At 42.6% G+C, this 25,682-nt stretch overlaps 1 protein-coding gene across 2 annotated transcripts in view; it reads right to left on the minus strand.

Moving 5' to 3' along the window:
* Positions 1-382: 382 nt before the first annotated feature.
* LOC123508208 (regulator of G-protein signaling 7-binding protein-like) overlaps positions 383-25,682 on the minus strand; it is a 252,409-nt gene continuing 227,109 nt past the window's right edge. For both annotated transcript variants that reach the window (XM_045261743.1, XM_045261744.1), the window contains exons 5-7: positions 11,731-11,867; positions 6,021-6,187; positions 383-4,352 (exon numbers count right to left, since the gene is read on the minus strand). In XM_045261743.1, the coding sequence (XP_045117678.1) occupies positions 4,218-4,352; positions 6,021-6,187; positions 11,731-11,867 (439 nt within the window). In that variant the 3' untranslated portion in view covers positions 383-4,217. The remainder of the gene's footprint in view (positions 4,353-6,020; positions 6,188-11,730; positions 11,868-25,682) is intronic.

The following is a 25,682-nucleotide window of genomic DNA, read 5'->3' on the forward strand; positions in this document are numbered from 1 at the left end:
TTTTCATCCCGTAATACGTTTTTTTTTTTTTTTCATGACACGTGACACTTTGTATAATGCATTTGATTGGCGAGCATCAGTAGGTGTGTAATGTTCCGGCTTCACTTTGCTTGATTGAATACTTGGGGCTTGTTTTCTGACTGGGTTTACTTGCTTGCTTACTTGCTTGTATGTCCTTGTCCACTTGTTTGTCTTTCAGTTCCTCCTACAGTTGTCTAGCTCTCCCTCCACTTCACTCAAGTTCAACCTCTCTTTTCTGCATTTTCGTATATTTTTACTTCCTTTGCGTTTTCTTTTTCTCTATGCGCAACCACAGAGCCAGTCTTGAAGAGGGATGTGAAAAGGGCGAAGTAAAGAGGAGGAGATGTAAGGGTCATTCAAGAGAGAGAGAGAGAGAGAGAGAGAGAGAGAGAGAGAGAGAGAGAGAGAGAGAGAGAGAGAGAGAGAGAGAGAAAGAATATTAAAAGGAATATTCAGACAATTAAGTAGATTTCAACACAAATTAAGTCTTTCTAATAAACGAAAAAAAAAAGTCACGCTGCAGGAAAGTTAGTGCAAACTCAAAAAACATTGTGGTAAATTGTGGTAGAAATTACTGGACTTCAAACCACGATTGTGCATGACCAAACCTAACGTAACTAACCCACCATACATGAAGCTTGGGATAGCAGACCTTGGTGCCATTTGATGTAACTTATCCCATCCAAAGTGTACCTGATGGTGGCCAATCTTGATGTGAACTGAGTAACCCGCTGGAGGACAAGGACTGGATGGGGCAGAAGGGGAATGCAGGAGGCGGTGAGCTGCATGGATGACCGCACAAGATTATCCTTACTTAGCCTTCACAGAGAACAGACTTAAGTTAGCGCGTGAATGAAAATGATTAATAACGACCTGAAGAGACTTGGCATATCGTATTTTTCTATGCATACACGTACACAACACGAACCAACATCACGGACAACGGCGACACGTACACGCACGGAACGGACACACGGCGCTACGTATACACTATATAACGGACACTACTACTCTATTTCTATTTTGGTTTTATACTGTACTCTGTAAACTTCCTCTTAGGTTGTACGGTCATCCAGGTGAACAAGCAGGAGGAGGAGGAGGAGGAGGAGGAGGAGGAGGAGGAGGAAAAGGAGGAGGAAGAGGAAGAGGATAGTGAAGCAGTGTTGGTCCGTTGAGATTAAAGAAGCGCCGATAATAGAATACGACAAGGAAGAAGAAGAGGAGGAGGAGGAGGAGAAGGAAGAAGAATATGAGTAAGAGGAGGAGGAGGAGAAGGAAGAAGAATATGAGTAAGAGGAGGAGGGAACTAAGTAAAGTAAAAGGCATAGAAGAAGCAACAGTCACCACCACCACTCACTCTCTTTGTATAGGGCGAAGGACAATAATATTTTTCCAGTATTGCTGCTGACGGTCAGGCAAGGAAACGCTTTACCGGAAAAATGGCTCAGTTTAATCTTTTCGCGCCTGCAGGAAGAGAGTCAGCTGCGAAAATAAATATAGAAAACGCTAATATTATAGGGAATATGTGTGTGTGTGTGTGTGTGTGTGTGTGTGTGTGTGTGTGTGTGTGTGTGTGTGTGTGTGTGTGTGTGTGTGTGTGTGTGTGTGTGTGTGTGTTTTGTCTTTTTATATCTTTATTTTTTTGGGAGAGTATTGACGCATTAAACTGACCGACAGTGACGAGGACGAACACGAAAGCTTCACGACAGAAATTGAAACTAGCAATGTACGAGTATATATGTTTTAAGACTTGCACTACAGCACAGCAGCACCACGCGGACAACACTGCAGCTTCCCTTCCTTTCAACTCACAATTTTATCACGTGGTCATGGAAACATTGGCGTGGGAAAATTTCTTCACTGGAACGCAATATTTCTTTTTCATTTTATTTTTTTTAACCTAATGTGACCTGACACGTCCGCCTTTCAGCTGCAGAGTGACGTGCCCCCACTTGCAATGTTGCCACGTCCTAGCCAAGGCAGCAGACACCACGGAAAGGACCAACACGGCAACACGTGCTCTGCCTTCGTAAGGAGAAGGAGAAGAAGGTGAAAGATTGAGGAAAAGGATGAGGAGGAGGAGGAGGAGGAGGAGGAGGAGGAGGAGGAGGAGGAGTGGTTTGCTGTGTGCGGGATACAAGGGTCAGGTTTTGTGAGGGATACAAGGTTCAGTTTTCTTCTCAAATTGGCAGTGGAAAATAGAATGGAAATCAAAGGAAGATATAAGCATATTAGCCGTTGTGGTTGTGATGGGAGTTACCACGTAAACAAATATCCTCTGACAGGGAAAAGTGGAGGGGAGAGAGACTTTAAAAATATCACCAAGGAATTCCCCGAAGTATACTTATGGAGAAGGAGTATTTTTAGACTTCCAGAGAGAGAGAGAGAGAGAGAGAGAGAGAGAGAGAGAGAGAGAGAGAGAGAGAGAGAGAGAGAGAGAATTAGTACAACAAAAAAAAAAAAAAAACTGATACATATAGAAAACTTAACAAAATATTCTTAAGCGTGAAGAAAATGTAAAGAATGGAGTTTGGAAATAATTGATTACTTTTTGAGGAAGACTAGAGATCGAGTGAAAGAATACATATCATTAAAGCTAGAGAATAGAGACAACGGAGGAGTAATTGAAGAGATCGGAAGAAATTGAGGCGAGAGAGAGAGAGAGAGAGAGAGAGAGAGAGAGAGAGAGAGAGAGAGAGAATGAAAATGAATGTTGTTCCAGGAGATTTCACACTTCAGAAGAGAATGCAAGCAAGAATTCACGGGAAGATCACTTTTGTTTCAAGTAAGAGCGCTTGAGTGAGATCCTTTGGTTTATTGAGGCTGCTGGTCGTCTTGGTATCTTGCTGGCTGCTCGTGGTGGTAACTGTGGGTGTGGCTGCGGTGATGATGGTCCTCTTCTGCTGGTCTTCACAGGGTTGCAAGTAAGATTTGATGTTGTACTCTTGACATGTGGGGTTTGAAGATACTACTTGGTTTGTTGATGGTGATGTGGTGATGATCCAGTGCAGTGTGGTCATGGAGGGGGGGGGGTGATGGGCGTGGGTTGGGTGTAGTGGGGAGGGCATAGGAGTTGTTGTAGTGCTCAGGTTTCTGCTTGTGGTAGTTGTGTTGTGGTGGTGTCTAGTGGGTTTTAAGTTACTGGTAATGAAAGTAATAGCTGGGGTGTCTAATATTGGTGTTTTGAAGAGCATTTGTAATTAGATCCTGTCTGAGGCGTGATTATTAACAATTTCTTTTTCTTAACCTGTTCAGTACCGTGACGCGTCTTCATATTCCTTCCGCTTAGTATTTGATGATTTTATAGAGCTTCAGAAACGCATGTGGTGATTAAAACAGTGAAGACTCTGGATCATTAACCTTCTGACATCCATAAAACTTTCCTAGTGTAAACATAATCTTCTAATGACACCCAAAATTCATAGTAAAAATACGTCCTAATACTGAAGCGGTTAAGAGTGTCAGAATCCTTAGTATTTACTACGCCATGTCTCGTGCCTCAGATTACGCAGGTTACTCGTACCTTATCACAGCCTTGCAAGGGTCGATGGTCCACTGCTCCTTACTCCTCTTTTCTCTCTTTTTCGAGCTACATAATGCATTGTAATATTGACACTCATTCTTCAGGTCACAATTACAAGACTGACATTGAAAGTATAACGAGGATGGAAAATTGAACGATAAAGGAAACATTTACCAAGAGGATAGTTGAAAGGTAGGAGTCGAGTGGTCTCAATGTGGGTTCGAACAGACTGAAGCACTACTTGGTCTTACAGCAGAGGGTAATTTTTTTTGTGTGGCGGAAGAAGAGTCTGTTACTGTGACCTTAAATATTCTTTGATTCTCGTGGTGTACTAGGCATGTTGTACAAATGATAGGTGTATTGATTATGATGATGTGGTGTAGGGTTGCTAGTGAAGATTTTGATGCTGTTATTGATATCGCCGGTAGAAGTAAGGCTAAAAGTGATGTCAATTTGGTTGTGGTAGAAGTAGCGGTGGTAATGTCGGAAGTTGTTGTAGATGTGAATGTTGTGGTAGGTGGAGGTGTGGGGGAAGGCGAGTGTGGTAGTGGACGTGTGGGTGACATTAGGAGGTGTAAGGGATAGGTTTTAGCGTCGTGGTGATGGTGCAGGTGTTGGTGATGGTAGTGGAAGTGGTAGCGGCGGAGTGATGGGAGAACTAGACTCTGGGACATTACAAGTAGGCGGGTTTACACGTACAACACAAAGAACTCATGTTGCTATACAAGGATCGGCGGGTTCTCTTTTTGCTCCAGATGCTGAACATGTCCTCCCCGGTGAGCGCCAGGTTCCGCGTCCCTGTCTCCTCCTGCCAGGTGAAAAGAGAAATGTACTTGTTAGCACACACACACACACACACACACACACACACACACACACACACACACACACACACACACACACACACACACACACACACACACACACACACACACATTGATGTATTCCTGCCTGATTTGTCTCAAAATAGTTTTATTGTTTCCAACCAACTCTTCCACTAGTTCATTACTATTCAAAAAAGTTTTGTATTTTCTTTTTTTATTCCTTTATACTTTCCTTTTCTCTCCTCTTCCCCTCTTCCATCCCAACTCACCACCACCACCACCACCACCACCGCTACTACTGCTACTACTACTACTACTACTACTACTACTACTACTACTACTACTACTGACAACACTACCTCTGCTCTCTGTTCTATCCTACTGATCCTCGTCTTATTTTCTTGCAATCAGTTCTCTGCTTTTTGTGTACCTCTCGTGTTATGATTTCCTGCTCTGCTTTCGTGGCTCTGTGTTTAAAGTGCTTAGTTATGTATTACCAGTTCGAGGTTTAATCAATGAATGGGAAGCTGCTCAGTCCATCCAGCTGTTCGTACTCCTCTAGCTAGATGGTCGATAAATGGGATCTACCGAGGGAACACGGGGTGGAAGGCTCACTGAGGTAACCTCGCTGTGTGTACCTTGAACGGGCCAAGTGTTCCTGCTATCCCAGCTGTGTGTCTGAAACGCTTTCCTCTCTCACCATCACTGCTTTCCAAAGGTTCCAGCTGAAGATACTTGTGTTTTTAACCTCTTCAGCACTGGAACTCATTTCTGTCATGAAATCTTGATATTATTAGGTGCTTTTATTGTCATTAGGAAGGATTTACGGAGGTCCGAAGATTAAAGGCCAGAGTCTTCACTATTTTAATCCCCACATAAGTTTCTGAAGCTGTAAAAAAAATACCCAAATAGTAAGTGGAATGAATATGAAAACGTGTCATGGTACTGAAGGGGTTAAGAGTATTTTTATGGTCCTGGTGATAGATTGGCAAGTTTATTAAAAGGAGAAAATATCTTGAAAACCCGGCTAGTTGTCTCTGTGGCCTTGCAAAATTGTCATAACGAGAGAGGAAGGCGTTTTTAGTTAGTAGGGTCGTTAGTGTGGTTTTGGTTGGCGAAAATGTTAATGGTGGTGGTGAAGCGAAGGTTTTCATAAAGATACCCCTCGTCGTTTTCATCTTCCCAGCCAACTCTTCGTTTGGTATTTCATGCTTCCTTTTCTCGGGTTTCTTTTCTTGATGTCTTATTTCTTCACATTCGTAGTGTTTCTATCCGGTTTACCTTTTAGTCTTCTTTTTATTGTTTTTTTTTCCCTTTCTTTCTTTCATTCATTCCCCTTTGTGGCATTTCTTGTTCTCTTATATCTCTCCTCTTCTTCACCACGACCTCTTCCTCATCTCTTTCTTATTTTCGTCCTCTTTCTTCCTCCTCTAATCCTCTACCTCTTCCTCCTCCTCCTCCTCCTCCTCCTCCTCCTCCTCCAATAGAACATAGTTGGACGGGGAAAGCATTCATCTGCTCTGTCCTGTGTCTTCCACTAACAACGTAGAATAGTTACCAAAACAGCTTTGTAAAGATGTTTTATTGCTCTTTGGACTTCCTTCGTATTTCTTTCATTCCTCCCTCCTCCTCCCCTCGTTCATCCTTCTTACCTGGGGCATATACTCCTGCATCTCCTTCAGAATGGCCATAATCTCGTCGCTATCCTTCTCAATACTACAAATCTCCTCTTGCTGGAAGTCTGGCTGTAGCGTCTTGCACAGGAGCAGCTGGGAGATGATACCGAGCCCTCCCATTCCCGAGGGTCCTGGCTTGTTCTCTGTCGGTGGGAGAGTGAGGTTACGACAAAGGCTGTGACAAAAATTATAACAAAGGCTGCCGCTGCTCATGATTGCCCTTAGGTTACACAAGGGGAGAAGGAGAAGGAGGAGGAAGAGTAACCGGAAGGAGAGTGTTACGAGTAAAAAAAAATTGAGAGGGGAAAGAATAAGTGGAAATTATGTTTGATTAAAGAGGAGGTGATGCATGTAATGAGATGTAGGATTTTCTAATAAGTGCCGAGGAAGGTAAAGGAGGAGATTAGAGGGGAATGGAGAAGAGAGAGAAAGAGAAAGGAGAGAAAAAAGAAGAAGAGATGAGACAGGGTATAAGAGCCGAGGTGGGATTCAGATAAGAGGTGGGGGGTTCTGAAAATCTTAATAGGAGGAGTGCAAGAAAAAAGAGAGAGGGAGGTAAGAAGGACGTGAGGTAGAGAGAGGCAATTCAAGAGGCCTGGCGAGGAAGTATGACTTGAAAGCGAGCACGAGGCGAAGCTAATAGCAAGTAAACAGAGGCTTTTAAGGGCGCTGTGGAGGACGACCTAAAAGGAAGGAAGGAAAGGAACATGAAGAGGAGGAGGAGGAGAAGGTGTTAAGGGAAGAAGAGAAAGAGGCAGAGAGAGAGAGAGAGAGAGAGAGAGAGAGAGAGAGATTCTACAAAATTTATGAATGTGAGAGAAGCTTTTATTAAGGTTAAATTCGACGGGAAAGAAGATTCTAAGAAGTAAAAAAAAAGCAGTGTGTGATGAAAAGGCGCTATGTAGGAATGAGATATTTCAGAATAAAGCTTCAGATCCCTTTGTTCCTTCACGCCGCCGAACAATACTTATTTAGAAAAGCAGGAAAATATGCAAGAAAAAACTCGAACTCCACTCCAATTAGAATATTTCCCTTTGCTTTCATGTTAAAAAAAAGAAACTTTCCCACAAACAGACGAAGAAACGGATTCCAAGTGAAGGCCCGAAGTACCCCAAGGAAGTTTAGACGCACCATTGCAACTTAACTTAAAAAAAAAAAAAAACTTATCCCTTTACTTTATTTTCACCATCTCTCCTTCATTCTTTTTTGTATGTAATTTTCCTTCCCTCTCTCCTTTCCTCCTGCGCCTTTCTACAAGCGTGCTCTCCCCCCATCTTGTAATCTTTATTCCCAGGACCTTACTTCCCCTTCCGACCTTTACATCCCTATTTACCTCACCTTTCCTATACCTTTATCCATTTACCTGCACGCCCTCGCATCCCGGTACACTAATGACTTTCCCTTATCCACCCTTGACTCTGCCTCGCTGTGCTGCTTTTCATACCAACTTAGGCAAAGGTTTTCATCAGTCGGGGTCTGGCGGAGGGACCTCTGGAGCTGTTCTGAGTGAGTCAACGGCCCAAGGGGACACCGATTCTCCCGAGACAATGAGTCGTTGGCGGGGTGTGGGAGAGGAAGAGAAAGGCGGGCGAGAAGCAGAAGGGAACAAGAGGAAGGGTGCCTGGAAAGGTGAGGTGAAGAAAGGTTTGGAAGGGATACGGCAAACAGGTGTGTAAGGAAGAGTACTAGAGGAAGCAATATGGAGGGTGCAACAAAGCCTCTCTCTCTCTCTCTCTCTCTCTCTCTCTCTCTCTCTCTCTCTCTCTCTCTGGCGATCTCATTTCTAAGTCAAGTCCTTCCTTTAGGTACAATAATCTGTTCCTCCTTTTCCTCTCCTCTTCCTCCTCCTCTTCCTCCTCCTCTTCCTTCTGTTTTTCTTTTTCTGTCCCTCCTAATGTTCCTGCTTCTATTCTCTTATTTATATATTTCATTTTTTATTTTCCAGGTTTTTCTTATCATTCACCATTTCTGCTAAATTTTTTCTCTCCTCCTCTTCCTCTTTTTTTTTCTTCTTCTTCTTCTTTTTCTTTTTCTTTCTTTTCCTTTTCCTTTTCTTTTATTTTTTCCTTCCTCTCGTTCTTCTTGTTCTTGTTCCTTCTTATTCTTCTTATTCTTCTTGTTCTTGTCCTTTCTTCTTCTTCTTCTTCTTCTTCTTCTTCTTCTTCTTCTTCTTGTCCTTTTCTTCTTCTTCTTCTTCTTCTTCCCATTTGCACTATTTTCCCGCCGTCCACTTCCACCACCACCACCGTCTCCTCCTCTTCTTCATCCTCCTCCTCTTCCTCCTCCTCCTCCTCCTCCTCCTCCTCCTCCTCCTCCTCCTCCTCCTCCTCCTCCTCCTTGTCTTCCTCATAGTTTGTTTATCATTAAGAGGAAGAATAACCGCAGCCTCTTCTTCTATTCCTCTCCTACCGACCATTCTTTCTCTGTGTTGACTGCTGCTGGATTTTTTTCTTAACTCTCTCTCTCTCTCTCTCTCTCTCTCTCTCTCTCTCTCTCTCTCTCTCTCTCTCTCTCTCTCTCTCTCTCTCTCTCTCTCTCTCTCTCTCTCTCTCTCTCTGTTCATCTCTCTCTCTCTCTCTCTCTCTCTCTCTCTCTCTCTCTCTCTCTCTCTCTCTCTCTCTCTCTCTCTCTCTCTCTCTCTCTCTCTCTCTCTCTCTCTCTCTCTCTCTTGTTTTGTCCTTTATGTCTTTAAGTCTTTTTCTAATACATTTATTCTCTCTTCCAAATTCCACCCCCACCCCCCCCTCGTCCTCCCCATCCTCCTCCTCCTCCTCCTCCTCCCTCATTGCCGCCTTAAGAGCCGCTCCGTGATCACCTGTCCACCACCGTGACAACGCCTGTTAATTAAAGAGACAGATGGTTCTTCCGCCTCCAGCTGGTTTGGGAAATGGCGCGTCTGTTTTGTCTCCGCCTTTTCCCCCTTTCTTTTTTTTCTCTCCCATTTCTTTTTCTTTCGTTTTTTTTTTTTATCTTTGTCTCATCGTTTTCTGTCAGTTCTTTTGTGGTTTTATGTTGTTTTTTCTTTCACGTGTTTGTCGTGGGTTTTCTTTCTCTCTCCCTCCCTCCCTCTCTCTCTCTCTCTCTCTCTCTCTCTCTCTCTCTCTCTCTCTCTCTCTCTCTCTCTCTCTCTCTTTTTTTCTTTTTTGTCCATTTTGAGTTATGACTTTTTGGTCTTTTAACTATATTTTTTCCTTCCTTCATGCAAAAATAGGTCTTTTGGTCTTTTTAACCTTTTTTATTTTCTCCTTTTTATACAGAAATAGGTTTTTTCTTCCCTAATTCCCTCCCTGATTTATCTTTTCAATCAATCCATTTTCCTTAACAGCTTTCATTCATATCCTTTCATTTTTTCTTTCTTTTATGCTTTCTCCTCTTACACTATCTTCCTTATTTTTCTTCTCTCTTTTTCTTCCTTCCATTTCCCCCTCTCTCTCACAGTCCTCTTAAACTTCCTCTTCTTTTTCTTTTCTTTACTCCATTTTCCTCCTCCTTCCTTTCAAGTTCCTGTACGTTCCTTCACTTCCTCTTCCTTCCCCTCTCCACCCATTCCTGTGTGTCTCCTCTTTCTCTCTCTCGCTCTCGTAACTAAGGCTCCACGTCTCTGCTCTCTGAATCATGGGATATATTCACGGTAAACATTGAGGTATTGTCTTCCTTATCCTTCTTTGTTTATTCATCGGCTTGAACAGAAAGTCGTGAGGGCGAGGGAAGGGATGAAGTGGTCGGTGAGGGCTGAGGGAGGAAAGGGCTGAGCGGTGTGTACTGAAGGAACCTCTGTCAGGATGAGGAATGGAAAGAAATGGGAATAAGTAAAGTGAAACCTGGGATGGGTTGGTTCAATGAGGCTGGGGTGTGTTGGGTGTTTGGAAGTGAGGGATTGGTTGCCTGTTGCAGTGGAGTAGTAGCGCTGGTTGTAATAGGAATGACTGTATTTATCACATCGCACTCCTCCACCTTATTCTATATAGGAAAGACACCAGACAAGGGTAATAAAAAGACACGTATAAACAATTTTGATCAACCTGACGGCCAGTATAATTTTCCATAAGGATTTGTGCACCTCCACTGATTTACGGCCGTTTTCAGCAACACCTTCCCTTTTCACTACGACAATTTTCCAAGGCCATAGAGACAAGTAGCCGAGTATTCATGACAGTTTCTCCCTTTACTAAACCAGAAATCTTGCCAATCTATCAACAGAACCATAAAAATACCCTTAAAAACACGAGTATCTTGAACTGGAGCCTTTGGAAAGCAGTGATGGTGAGAGAGCTGAGCGTTTAAGAATACGGGCCATAAAACGGAAACACGAAGGAGGCGCTGAAGAAATAATCCCTCCTTTTTGCAGTCAGGCAGGCAGGGAAGGACGAGATGAAGGTTGCGGAAAGTTGCAGTGGAAGTTGTGATAGTTTCTCTTGTTGTGGTTAGTGATGGTGGTTGGCGATTGGTGAAGAGTCGTGAATTGACTACATTGGTGAGAAGTCTGACTAGTTTTAGCGGCTAGGCAGGGAGGACAGGCTGGTTGGTAGGTGCAGCGTATGCTGTTCAAATTTGTTCCTATTGTAGCTTCCAACTTTTTTTTTTTTTATTTGTTCGCGTAACTCGTTTGATATCCCACTGAAAGCTCTTTTGTTTTGTTATTTTGCAGTGGCAGCGTTTTTTTTTTCTCTCTTTCATTGGGGATAGATATTTTGTGTGCGGTTTGTGGGTCTCTCTCTCTCTCTCTCTCTCTCTCTCTCTCTCTCTCTCTCTCTCTCTCTCTCTCTCTCTCTCTCTGTGTGTGTGTAATAATAATAATAATAATAATAATAATAATAATAATAATAATAATATTTCGTTGATCCATCTTGCAGTCTTCCAACAGAAAATTCACGTTGCATATTTTACATACAAACATACTCGTACAGGTACATACTATAGCCTGTCTACTCTAAAATGGCTCCTGGAATTAAAACATATAGTAGCTTATTAATAACGTAATTGATTTTGTGAATAACTCTTGCTTTCTGTTGATCAGCGCAGTACATATCATCATCCAATCCCATGGCGGTATCCTTCAACTTAATACTGAGGCTGTCAGATGGTGCTAGATATACCTCAACAATAGGCCCGGGATAGTCAGCTGGACATTCTGTGTGTATTTTCTTCGATTCATAACTTGTTTGTGCTACCTAGCAGCGGGTCACAACCAACTCACACTAGATATGTACCCTACCGTGCCTTTGTCACTGTGAGGTGAACATGGGCTACACTGAAAGCAAATCCGTCCTGGGTCTGTCTGCCTCTCCGTCCCATCCTTGCCCGAGTCGCCTCGCTCTGAGTACGAACCAGGCAGCGAGTCTTTTATTGGATGCTCAGGATCTTCACTCCCGAGGCTGTAATTACGACTTGATCGGGTCTAAATTTAGCTTCTCTACCCTCAAGACAGGTCATGTTTAACCTTCGATTTCGAAAATAGTGGCAATCCACCGATCCAGGAGGAGGATGATGAGGAAGAGGAGGAGGAGAAGCAGGAGGGAGAGAGGATTAAAATGTGAGGGTGGCATAGACGGAGATTAAAAAATAGATAGTGATAATAACATAAATAATAATTATAATAAGCATATTCGCGTGTCTTCAGCCCGCAGAGATACGAGGCCAAAATCAGTGACGTGGAGTATAATGGCTATTGAGTCCCGCCACTTACCGTAGTACTCCGTCATGTCAACAGGCATGGTCTGGACGAGGCGTTTGCACTTCCTCAGTTCTCTTGACATAAGCTGCGTGCAGGAGAAGAGATGTACGAAGTTCTGGTTGTCGACGGGAATGCCCTCAGCCACGTCACTGCGGGAGAGAGAAAGTCACTGGAGCGAATAGGAAGCTGCTGATGACAAAGAAGCATGTGAAGTGAAATAAGGAAACAGTAAGGCGTTCATCTTCTTGAAACTTTGCTGTCTGTCTTTGTATGTTATGATTTTAAAGTGTGTGTGTGTGTGTGTGTGTGTGTGTGTGTGTGAATCTCTCTCTCTCTCTCTCTCTCTCTCTCTCTCTCTCTCTCTCTCTCTCTCTCTCTCTCTCTCTCTCTCTCTCTCTCTCTCTCTCTCTCTCTCTCTCTGTGTGTGTGTGTGTGTGTGTGTGTGTGTCTCTCTCTCTCTCTCTCTCTCTCTCTCTCTCTCTCTCTCTCTCTCTCTCTCTCTCTCTCTCTCTCTCTCTCTCTCTCTCTCTCTCTCTCTCTCTCTCTCTCTCTCTCTCTCTCTCTCTCTCTCTCTCTCTCTCTCTCTCTCTCTCTCTCTCTCTCTCTCTCTCTCTCTCTCTCTCTCTCTCTCTCTCTCTCTCTCTCTCTCTCTCTCTCTCTCTCTCTCTCTGTAGGCAAATTACAATTGTCAATTAATTTCCTTTAACTGGTACGTACATTTCCTCCCTTGTTCCTACCTCGCCTCTGTTCTTCCCCCAGTCTCCCTCTGTTTCCCTCAATGAATCGTACTTTGGCAGATTTTTTAAGAGAATGTTTTCTGGGTATTTTTCACCATGGTAAAAAGGAGGATGAGCTTGTATATCTAAAGAGTAGACGGGCGTGTCGCTTATATTAAAAACAAAAGCTTGCGTCGTCCCAAAGGATTAGTGAGGCGAGGAAGAAGAGAGGCGGAGGGGGAGGAGGGACAGGAGGAGGTGGAGTAGGAAGAGGAAGAGGAGAGTCTGTAGCCAAACCTTTCCCTCATTTATTTGTTTACTTCCGCTGAGTTTGAAAGAAACTGTATAGTTGCGTAAATAAAAAGATAAAAAAATGCACCCGACACTCACAACTTTTATTTTCATTTCTATACGTAATTTTTTTTCTCTTTTCTCCTTCAATGAATAGTAAACTTTCACTATTTTTTTGGTTCGAGTATTCAAGGGAAGGATTGACGCGGAGCTCATGGCACTATGGAGACTGCATGATAATTAATTCCCGTAGCATGTTGTAATGGGCTTCCGCTTCCTTAGGCAGGAGTAGGGCGAGGCGAGGCGAGGTTGCCCGGTCTGCTGTCAATGTGCTGAACCTGAGCAAGATTTCGATGTCCTGTGGTGTTGCGTCACTGCCTCACGCTTGCTTCTTCGCTTGGTATGATGGTAACACTGGTATTTTTTCGCACTATTCTCGTTGTAATTGTCCCTTTTCCAAATTTCGCTATTTGGTATTTTTCCTCTCCCTATTGTTTGTATTTTGAGGTTCAACGCACTGACGCCACTGCTTCGTCAGCTATCTCGATGATAAGCACCGTCGCGCTGCCAACCGTATTCTGACACCCTCACTATTGAGTAACTAATGCTTTTTTGAAGTAGGGGATCCAGATACTTGTTCCTTTTCTTTACAAGGTCAAAGGTATAAGCAATGATATGTGAAGATTTCGTGCCAATCAAGCAAACACGTGTGGCAAGACATGCAGAGTAGACTTTGGAAAAATCTTTGAGAGGATATTTAACTGTCTTATTCAATTTGGTGATGTTTTTAATGTATTTCCCTGTCTGTTTAGTTTATGGTATTCTTTTACTATTATGCATATGATCACATCTTTAAGGTGCCGTTTAAATCGGGTTTTCTCGTCATAGTATTCTTTCGCAGTCTTTGCTTCCTTTATTTCTCTTTACATCCCTCGTGTTACTCATTCCTTTGACTAGTTATCTTACGATGCAACGAGAACTATCAACCCTAACTTAATTGCCAATCCCTCAATGTGTCCTTGCCATGCATAATTGAACCTTGCAACCCTTTGCTTCCTTTACCCACAAGGCTACCTTCGTGTCCCATCAGCTCCGCCCTCATCATTCTCATCAGTCTCCCTTTCGTCGTTCCTTCCCACATCTACAATGGTGTAATCGGGAGTTTCTTGACTTTTCGTTCCCTCGCTAACGAGAAACAACTCGAGTGTTCGAATCTCCCATCCCTCGCTCGCCTTCTGGCCTCGTTAGCACCATAATTTGGGTGGTTAAAGGTAGTTAGTCGCGCGTTCCCTTCCGCTCTTGTCTTCCACCCACCATGGCAAAACAAGGACGGAATTTAATACAATTTTTCATTAAACAAAAGGGAAAAATGACGAGAAAATAGTTAGTTGTAATATGGCGGCGACAATGGTAGTGGTAGTGGTGGTGGTGTTAGTGGTGGAGATGGTGGTGATTGATGGTGTTTCTTCGTAAATGTCATAATGAAATCGTCTTCAAGGAGCGGTTAATGTAATCAAATCTTATAATGACTTTCAATTAGCCGTGTGTGTGTGTGTGTGTGTGTGTGTGTGTGTGTGTGTGTGTGTGTGTGTGTGTGAAAGTTACAAACATAAATTTTCAAGAGAGGTGTGCCAGTGACTAGTGTTAATGGTCTTCCAGTCATAGGCAATACTAAGCAAATTCTTACAACAGGCAGTGACAAATTCCATGACCTTGTGGCTGCAAATAAACCGAAAAACAAGAGGGAATCATAAGAGTAATAAAATTCAATATACTTATATCAGAAGAATGTGAAAAAGAGGTTAATAGGCTCCACCCATGCTGCTTTCACGCTTTTCCCTACTTTTCCCCTCAACTGTGCATTGTATCAAAGGTGAAATAGCTCCCTAGATTTTCGTGAGTGGGTTGCTCTGGACTCTGTTTTATGCAACTTACATGTAGGAGGGACAGACGTGAGCTCGTTCCATTTTTGCCTCCATGTTTCTCTATTTTTCCTCCTCTTGTCTCCCTCCTTCGTGTTTCCTTTTACGAATTTTGAACATGAAAGTACTTTTTCCTCTTTTACTCCTATGGAAACCTTGCCTCTACTCTTTGTCCTTTAGAATTTGAGCATCCATCCTCTTTCCCTCTCCCTCGCTCTCTCTCTCTCTCTCTCTCTCTCTCTCTCTCTCTCTCTCTCTCTCTCTCTCTCTCTCTCTCTCTCTCACACACACACACACACACACACACACACACACAGAGAGAGAGAGAGAGAGAGAGAGAGAGAGAGAGAGAGAGAGAGAGAGAGAGAGAGAGAAGGAGAAGCAAAGAGGATGGATACTCTTCTCTCTCTCTCTCTCTCTCTCTCTCTCTCTGTGTGTGTGTGTGTGTGTGAGAGAGAGAGAGAGAGAGAGAGAGAGAGAGAGAGAGAGAGAGAGAGAGAGAGAGAGAGAGAGAGAGAGAGAGAGAGAGAGAGAGAGAGAGAGAGAGAGAGAGAGAGAGAGAGAAAGAGAGAGAGAGACGCGTGAGTGAGGAGCGAGTGTGTGCGTGAGTGCTTTCATCATCTTTCCTCCGCTGTTCGCCGCAGATCGATTCTCTTTCTTTTGTTTAGTTTTGCAGGAGCACAGTGGGAGCAGTGGCAGGGGCCCTTGTGGGAAGTCTGTCAAGGAAGGGGAGCTGTGAGCCGTGTTTGAGCTTAGGCAGGGAAGGAGAGCCAAGAAGGAACATTAGCAGTGGTCAGAGAGGCTTGTTGGAGCTTAGGAAAGGGGAATGAAACCTTGGTAAGACACGGCAGAAAGTGAAAGCGAGTGAAAACAAGTTAAAAATAATGGGGTTGGATGAAGGGAATATTGTACTAGTTGCATGTAGAGGAGGAACATTAGTATAGCCTTAGTAAAAAGAGGAACCCTGTTACAAAATTGCATGGTGTAGGTGCACGTAAAACACTTTAACCCCTTTAGTACCTTGACGCGTTTTCATATTCATTCTGTTTACTGTTCGGTGATTTTATACAACTTCCGAGACTTATATAGAGATTAAAATACTGAAGACTGTGGCTATTAATCTTCTGACCTCCATAGACTCTTTCTAATGTAAATAAAATCATCTAATCATACCCAAAACACAAGAAGTGGAGAGAAGCTATTTTGAAGCCATGAGAGGGAGAGAGATCTATGCTGTGGGAGTGTGGCCGGGAAAAAATCTACAAGCAATTGAGTTTTTTTAGGTTATGGAAAACTGAGAGAGATTTGTAGGAGTGTGTCAGGGAAAGAGTCTTGTAGAAAATGAGATAAGCTATTTTGTAGACCTTGGAAGGGGTAGGGGCTATGTTAGAGTCTGGCAAGGAGGAGGGGATCTGCAGGGGGCTTTTGTCAGTCTGGAAGCATAATTAGGCTTCCAAGACTCTTCAGACCACCTCATGAACGCCGCAAGAGGTCTTGATAATGAAGGAGAGAAAAGGAGGAGCGAGATAGAGGGAGGGACGAAGAAGAAGTGGGGAGGCAAAAAGGAAGAAAATCTGTTGGACGAAGGAAAAGAAAAGTTGCATTTTCAAGAAGATTATTGGTTGAGAAGAGGCACTGGTGGACCTCCTGTGCTCAATGGTGATAGAGAAACACAAGGAAACACAACAAATGAACAAAACAGCAGCGTCTGTGAGAACATTTGTGGGCGATTATATTCAAATAAAGAATCGTCAAGAAAAGGATAATATGTATTTGTATTTACATATTCTAAGGGTGTTATATTTTCTAGTTTGTTTGTATTGCTTCCTGCATAATCTCCCGTGTTTCAATCACCACCAAACACCTAATTATTAAAGCTTTCCTCTGCGACCCTTCCTATCTCCTCTCCTTTCTTACCTTTTTCTCTCTCTTCTCCCTCCTCCCTCCTGCTACCGCCTCCTCTCCCTCTCTCCTTCCCCTTCCTTCCTTTCAATCCTCCACATCCTATAATGACTTAATAATTAATGATAACCTAAGAAACTTTGATAATAAAAACTCTCCCTCCCACATTAATGAAGAGACGGAGGGAAGAGAGGGAAGCCGAGGCGAGTAGGAGGAGGAGGAGGAGGAGGAGGAGGAGGAGGAGGAGGAGGGGGAGGAGGAGGAAGAAGAAGAAGAGAGAGAGAGAAAGAGGAAGGAGGGAAGAAAGGAAGAGGAGGAGAACGACGAAGACAAAGAAAAGGAAGAATGAAAATGATATGATGATGATGATAATGATGATGATAATGATAATAGTGATGATGGTAATGAGATTAAGAGAGAGAGAGAGAGAGAGAGAGAGAGAGAGAGAGAGAGAGAGAGAGAGAGAGAGTCAACTATTATCTAATTACATAAAAAAGAACCTATATATAGAAAACAATACACGAAACCAAAGTAAACAAACCCTTCCTGTGTTTTTCGCCCTATTTGATACCTGAAAACTTGCAGCAATTCACCCCCCTGTGATTTGTTCGTCAGTGAGAGTTTTCCCTGCCGCTCCTCGAACAGAATCAAAGGAAGGGAGTCAGAAGCGAATTACTCCTAACTCAGGTGAAGGAAGCAATGAGATGGCCAGGTGAGGGACGCAAACCACGGCCGCCTCAAGGCAATCATGGGAATTTTAGTTTTCCTGTGGCATTCATGTTTCTGAATCATGATATTCCGCCTCTTCCTCGTCTCCTCCTCCTCCTGCTCCTCTTCCTCCTCCTCCTCCTCCTCCTCCTCCTGCTCCTCTTCTTCCTCCTCCTTTTCCTCCTCCTCCTCTCCCGCGCCCAGTAAAATATAACCCTTACATTTCTTTTCCATTCATTCTTTTTTCTTTTCTTGTATTTTTCTTTATCTTCCCTTTCCCTTCTTTCTCTCGTTTATTTTTACTTTTTTCCCCTTTGTTTCGTTACCCCAAATCTCTCTCTCTCTCTCTCTCTCTCTCTCTCTCTCTCTCTCTCTCTCTCTCTCTCTCTCTCTCTCTCTCTCTCTCTCTCTCTCTCTCTCTCTCTCTCTCTCTCTCTCTCTCTCTCTCTCTCTCTCTCTCTCTCTCTCTCTCTCTCTCTCTCTCTCTCTCTCTCTCTCTCTCTCTCTCTCTCTGAGACGTGCACTAGACAGGAAGCTGCATCAAAGTTCTGTTTTTGGACTCGCGTTGTGACAGTAATACAATGGTTCTAAACTTCACGTGTTCATCTCGGGCTCTAACTTTCATCACGGCTTGCATAAAATGTGGCTCGTAAGAAAAGGAAAGTTGCAGTGTAAAAGAAAAAAAATTCCCTGGTGTTTGCTACGCTACAGATACTAGAAAGGTTCCCCAGCTGGTATAATATAATGCTCAGGTGTCGAGTTTGCTGTAACCCCTTAACCCCTTCAGTACTGGGATACATTTTAAATTTGAGATTAGTGCACGATTAGATAATTTTATTGGCATTAGGAAAGGATCTATGGAAGTCAAAAGATTAATGGCCAGAGTCTTTACTATTTCAATCCCCCCACAATGAGTTTCTGAAGGTGTATAAAATCACCAAATAGCAAGCAGAATGAATATGGAAATGCGTCATGGTACTGAAGGGGTTAAGTACCATGACACGTATCCATATTCATTCTGCTTATTATTTAATGATTTTATACAGCTTCAAAAACTCATGTGGGGGAGTGAAAAAATGAAGACTGGTTTTTTATCTTTTGACCTCTATAAACCCTTCCTAATGTCAACAAAATGGTCTAATCGTACAAAAATATCAAGGTAAAAATGTGTTGCTTCTGTTAGTACGCTTCTTAATGATCACTCGTCCTGTTGGGATTCTTCAAGACCGTATTTTGAAGTTGACATCCGCCTCTTCCTGACGCGGGGGATTTCTGTCTAACCATGTCTCTTCTATGCCTTATTGAAAGCCATTCTCTTTCTCTGACTATTCGTCTTTGTTCTCCAATCTTTATATGTGTCTATCTGTTACATATATATCTTTTGTATGTCTTTATCTCTCTCTCTCTCTCTCTCTCTCTCTCTCTCTCTCTCTCTCTCTCTCTCTCTCTCTCTCTCTCTCTCTCTCTCTCTCTCTCTCTCTCTCTCTCTCTCTCCATTACTTTCTCTTCCTCCTGCTATCCTTCACCCTCAGCCTTTTACTTCCACATATCACTCACTCCCCCTCGCTCACTTTTCCTCACACCTTCACTTGTCGACTCTTCCTCTTCTCTCCCCTTCTTCACCACTCCGCCTTAACCTCTCCATCCTTCTCACTTCACCCTTCTTTGCCAACGCTGCTCTCCCTCTCCACTCTCATTCCTCCTATCCATCTTCATCACCTGAGACGCGGAATGACCCGAAATAACATGACCTCGTGGCTCACCATGGCACAACACTCACTCCTTCACCAAACGTCCTGTCCCTTACGTAACTTTAGTGAAAATTAGTTAAAGGATCTCGTTCTTGTTCTCAGGTGTGGAGTATAAATTCGGATTCGTGTCTGGCGTTATTTTTTTTTCTTTTCTATTTAAATTGTATGTGATGAAATGTGTATATCATGAAGCCCGCTGGAAAATTTCGTTGCTCATGAAAACAATTAATTTTGAAGTAGAATTAATAATACTTTTTTTTATACAGATTCACTCAGACAGGAGGAAAATTTAATCCTTTTAGTGTAACGTCATCATGAATGGCTTTCAGCATTCATAGATGCATGAAATATTTTGATTGGCAAAATTACAGCAATGTTTATGAACTGGGATTTTTGTATATATTTTTGCTTATTTACTTTTTAGATGTGTATTCAGCTCCACGAAAGAGAGAGAAAACAAGCATATATATATATATATATATATATATATATATATATATATATATATATATATATATATATATATATATATATATATATATATATATATATATATATATATATATATATATATATATATATACACACACACACACACACACACACACACACACACACACACACATACACACACACCAGGGTGATGAAAAGGAGATGGCAAGGAGTGAGGGGTGAAGGATGGAAGTTGCAGTAGAAGCAACAAGGCATAGGAATAGTTTCTGTCTGTGGAAGGTGAAGGTAGGTTAAGAGAAGGTGGAAAGGAAGGGAAGGGAAGGGAAGGAACGAGGCTGAATGGATGGTGAGTTGAGGCCGAATGGAGACAAATGAGAAGTGGAAGGGGAAAGGGAGCACTCTCAGGAACTACTGAAATTATTATTACGCGGTTTATTCAATGAGGAACCATGTCTTGTAGGGAACTGAAACACTCATTCAGCTCTAAGGTAAATACGATCTGATTAGGTTATTTAATGTTTAATTTAACTACATTAATCATAAAAGAAATAACTAGCTGGAATTGATTCATATGAAACAGATCATAAAACACGAGACAAGAGCTTCGAATTTGTATCGCATTGGCGGACGTAGAATGAAGCAGTTTGTGGGGCGTTCCATGCATTTAATTCCGTTAAATCTAAAGGGTTGCGCACCCTGTTTACACCCGTGCTTTTCTTGCCTCACGATAGAACATACTGTATTTCTCTGTAGATTTATTTTTCTTTATTGAAATATAACTTGTGAAAAGCATTGTGTCACAATATGACTACTTGTTTTGCCGTTGAGTCAGTGAGGGAGTGAATATGATTTATTTCTTTGTTTATTTATCAATTTATTAATTTATTGTGTGTGGGGGCGTTGTGTGGAAGGAATCAAAGTTTGTACAAACGATACTGTTGCCTTGTGTGATAGTGCTAAGAGATGGATGCTGAGCGGAGCTTGGAGAGGGAGGAGCGAGTCGTGGAAAGGGAGAAGCAGCAAAGGGAACATGTGCACGAGTACGTGTAGGTTTGATTCAGTATTCCGTCCAGCAAGCACGGCAGGATGAATGAGAGGCGGCGGCGGCTGAAGAGTGATGGAGGAGGGAGGTGATGCAGGGAGGGCGGCGAGACTGCGGTGATGGGTGAGAATTGGCTGTGACGAGGGACCGAGGAGGTGCACTGAGGAAAGGTCGTGAGGGGAGAGTGAAGCAGCATCCCCTTCGCTTTTACTATTCCTAAAAGTTCAACCCTTTGATGGTTAATGACTGCATGACACTTGTTATTTTATTTGAGTGACGCTGGACAATTTACTGAGCAAATAGAAAACTGGGAGGACTGAAAAGCTGCAACGATTTGATTTTGTTGGATTCTTCTTATTCTCATTAGTTTATTTCGAAAGTGTACCGCTAACTTGCAACAGCACGATTCATAGGAAGCCACAGCGGGTAAGGAATTCCAACAAGAGTAAACATGTGGCGGTGTAGTACAAGTTTGATTGCATTGCCTTAACTCTTCTCTTTGACTGCCCTCCTTTTATATCTGAAATACTGTGAAGCAACACATTAAAAAAGACAAATAGAAATGGAAATCAATCTTGTCTTTTCGGGCTACAAAACTATTTAATGATTAGTAGCAGAAAAAAAGGCAAGCATCTGTAAACTGAACATAAATAAGGGAGAGAGCGTGTAGTAGGTAAAGGATTACACTACAAAACACTACGAAACAAAGCAAATCGTGTCTCCATTCAATAAGACGAAAATTGTATGACAGACGAGCGACTGGAAGTATTTTATAAGTCAAATGTGTAGTTTAATATATAAAAAAAAAATCGTGTATCAAGTTGGAAAGTTTAAGGTCGATGAGTCCTGATCGCTTTGCCCAAAATGCGTCATCAAAACAGAAGAGCATCGCCATGATAAGAAAATCGTGTAAGCTGTTAAGCTCCTTCCGTCTGTTGGGGGAGGAGCGTTGCGTCAGCGTCGAGTTAAGGTAAAAGTCGCTGATGTGATGTCCGGAGGTTCCATAGTACGTAAGCAGGATTTCAACCATTATTATCAATTTGGTGCGCTCCGTGGACGCCGGCTGGGAAATAGTGAAAAGCCGCTAATTGTATGGGTTTGCCGGATACTTGCACACAGCCCAAGTAGGCAAGGATGAGCAGGCAGGATGATAATACTAACCACTTCGGTACTAGAACACATTTTATCTTGAGTTTTGTGTACGATTAGACCATTTTATTTAAATCAGGAAGGCTCTATGGAGGTTAGAAGATTAATGGCTAAAATCTTCACTATTTCAACTCCCACCTAAGTTTCAGAAGCTGTATAAGATCACCAAATAGTAAGCAGAATGAATATGGAAACGTGTCATGGCACCGAAGGGATTAAACGTGAAATTCAACCGTATGAAAGAAGCCTGTGTGTTGTTCTCACCCCAACGCCGCTAATTACTCAAGTATTTCCAGAAGAACACCAGAGACGAGACGACAGTGTGTGTGTGTGTGTGTGCGTGTGAATGTGTTTTTATACGCCTACACGCCCGCTCATACTATCAAGAGGAGCAGCGTAAAGAAAGAGTGGATGGGTGGGCACTACGCTACCTCGTTTCCTCTTGCTTAGGAAGGGACAAAGAGGGAAGGAGAGGAAGACACGAAGAGAGTGAGGAAGGATAAGATGGAAGGAGAAAAACTAGGAGGGAAGATGAAATGGAAGGAGAAATAGTGTGGAAGATGATAAGATGGAAGCGGGAACAAAAGAAGGAAGGATAAAATTAAAGGAAAGGAAGAAGAGAGTATGAATGGAAAGGAGGACGAGAAGTAGACAGGGAGAGACGAAGAGATAAATGGAAGGAAAAGGAGAGAAGAGGAGACAGAAGGACAAAGTGAGGGAAGTAGGAAGACAGAGAAGGGATTAAAAGAGGGAAGAAGTAGGAGAGGGAAAAATTGAAAAAAAGAGTAAAAGGAAGAGAATAAAAGTAAGAAATAAATCGAGATAAGTGAGAAAGGAAAAAAAGGAGAAGAGAAAGACACGGAGGGAGGTAAAGAGAGAGAAGAATAAGAGACGGAGAAAGAGAAGGAAGAAGATAAGCAGGACTGGAGGGAGGGGAAAGAAGATAAGGAAGGAGACAGAAAGAGAGAGAGAGAGAGAGAGAGAGAGAGAGAGAGAGAGAGAGAGAGAGAGAGAGAGAGAGAGAGAGAGAGAGAGAGAGAGAGAGAGAGAGAGAGAGAGAGAGAGAGAGAGAGAGAGAGAGAGAGAGAGAGAGAGAGAGAAATACTGAAGAAGAATGGAGATAGGATAGAAGGAAGAGATAATAAAAGATAGGGAAAGACAAATATATAGATAGAAGGAGGAATAAATGGATGAACCAGAGGTAGAAAAAGACAGAGGGAAGTGGAGAGGAGAGAAAGGGGGAGGAAAAAAAAAGATGTAAGAAGGAAGAGAAGTAGGAGTGAAGTAAAGGGTTGAAGAATGCATGCAAGAGAGAGTGACGAGAGGCGTTGTGTTGGCAATGTTGGCAATGTTGGCGGGGTGTCAAGCCTGGTCCGTATTCAGAAACTTTTTACTCTCTCACCACGACTGTTTTCCAAGGCCACAGAGATGATTAGCGGGGAATTCAATAGTGTTTCTCAAGTTGATTAGGTAGAAATATTGTCAGTCTGCCTTTAGAGATACTGTAAGGTCAGTATTCAAAAACGCTTTGCTCTCTCACCGCTATTATCTTCCAAGGCCACAGATAAGATCAGCGGATATTTCAGTAGTATTTCTCCAGTTATTAATGTAGAAATGTTATCAATCTTCCTCTAGAACCGTAAAAACACCTTAAAATTCTCGTGTAAATTGAAATGAAAGTTTTTTTTTTAAATAAAGAAGGGGATGCATAGAAGTGGTACGAGTCAGGATGGGAGAAGACACACACTCCAGCACATGAGAACCAGTCTTGCTTCAGTACTTTCTGTGCGTCACCTTCTTCTCCTTTCATTGGTGTGTTACTCAAGTCAGCGTCTCATTTGTACTACTCAGCATTTGTTGTAGTGGCAATTCTACTTTACAAAATATCAAGTTATTGTTTACATTTTTTTTCTTCTTGTTTTTATTAATTGATTCATTTCGTATCATTTATTTTCTGATTTCAGTTTTTTATTTTTTTATTTTCCTTTTCCAACTTTTTTTCTCTTGTTTTATCTTTTCTTATGTCTTCCTTTGTCTTCTTTACGCCGCTATATACTTGTAATACAATTTCCTCATCCTCTTTTTTTCTCTTGACATATATTTCTACTTCCTCTCCTTATCTTTCACTCCCTCAGCCATTCGATCCCAGAAACACATATATCACAATCTACACTAACATCCCCATTCATGATTTACGAAGCTGAAACGATGGATATGTTTTTTCCTCCTCCTGAAGACACACGCAATATTTCCCCACAATCAGTCACATAAGACCTTCATTTCCTCCCCCTTTTGGTCAGCATTCGTCTCGGTTTTCGAAGGCAACGTGTTCCTGCCCATTTGCCCTTTTTCCCCCTCTTCCCATTTAGGTGAAGATAAACCGTATGTGGCGGTGATAGCGGCCTCCCACATTTCCTGCTTCACTCATTGCTCATTCCATCTTGTCTCTTATCACTTCTCCCTCCCTCCATTTCCCTCATTCTGCCTTGATTTCTTGTCTTCCTGTACTTTCTCTCTCTCTCTCTCTCTCTCTCTCTCTCTCTCTCTCTCTCTCTCTCTCTCTCTCTCTCTCTCTCTCTCTCTCTGTGTCTTCACACTTTACCTTTTCCATGCTCACGTCTAAAAGCTCGTAAAAGTTAGCACTGTGTGAATAGCGTTCTAAAGTTGCAGCAGCAGCAGCAGCAGCAGCAGCAGAGAGAGAGTGAGAGTGAGAGTGAGAGTGAGAGTGAGTGAGAGAGATTCATCAAGCCTCCTCCGAGTCTTGAGTAATAACACACACACACACACACACACACACACACACACACACACACACACACACACACACTCTCTCTCTCTCTCTCTCTCTCTCTCTCTCTCTCTCTCTCTCTCTCTCTCTCTCCACTGCTGGCCTTCTCTCCCTCAGTCCTTGTACCCAAAACTTCTCCAATTTGCTTTCATTACTAAGCTGGTAGGGTCGTGTGGTCTCTTATTTCTACGTAAAAAAAAAAATCAATGTCCAGCTATAAACCTTCCCCAAAACCCTAATTTTCTCCCTTGCCTTCCGTCCCTTCCTTTCTCTCACACCTTCACGATTTCCACTAAATCTTCGTTCCGTCCTCTTCCATGTTTCCTGTCCTGGTCAGAGCTATGGACGAGAGGAAAAAGTGAGGAACCAAGTAACACCCTGGAGAAAAAGATACATTCACAGATGTTGGTAGGGAAGCTGAGAGATTAGTACAAGGGGAGACAAGAGCGAGGAGGAGGAGGAGGAGGAGGAGGAGGAGGAGGAGGAGGAGAAGGAGGAGAAGGAGAAGGACGAGATGTAGTAGGAGCAGGAGGAGAAGGAGGGGAAAAAAGGAAAGTGTTAAAGAATGAACACTGAAGACTGGCAGTGTAAAAATGGAAAGTTTACTGACTGACAACAAAAAAGATTTCCTGCTGAATTCTTAACACTAGCTGGATGAAAAAGGCATAAAAGTCAGTCTGTTCTCGACCCCTCTCTCTCGCCTTTCTCTCGCCTTCCTTATACAGTGCCTTCGTCAGAAAAGTGGACACCATAGCTACTGGAAATAAAACATATGACAAGTAGCTTAGGAAAAGGGAAAAAAAAAGTTAAGTATTGTGTTGAACCGTTTTGCTTTGATATTGTTCACACACACACACACACACACACACACACACACACACACACACACACACACACACACACACACACACACACACACACACACACACACACACACACACACACATTAAACTTGTCAGATATAACTAGAACACGACATTATAGATACAGATATCGGTTCTTAAATATTCTGTAAATGCATTTTTTTTTTTTTGTGAGTTTTGTCTGTGTCTACGTGGCCGACTTTCATTGTCAGTGGGGTGAGCCATAACTTCTTCCCCGACGCTCTCTCTCTCCTCTCTCTCTCTCTCTCTCTCTCTCTCTCTCTCTCTCTCTCTCTCTCTCTCTCTGCCACAGCCTCAACACGCATGATCTTTCTCGCAACCCAATTTTGCCCAATTTTGCCCAATTTTCTCCCCATCC

Source organism: Portunus trituberculatus, chromosome 24 (genome assembly GCF_017591435.1).
Source record: "Portunus trituberculatus isolate SZX2019 chromosome 24, ASM1759143v1, whole genome shotgun sequence".
Lineage (NCBI taxonomy): Eukaryota > Metazoa > Arthropoda > Malacostraca > Decapoda > Portunidae > Portunus > Portunus trituberculatus.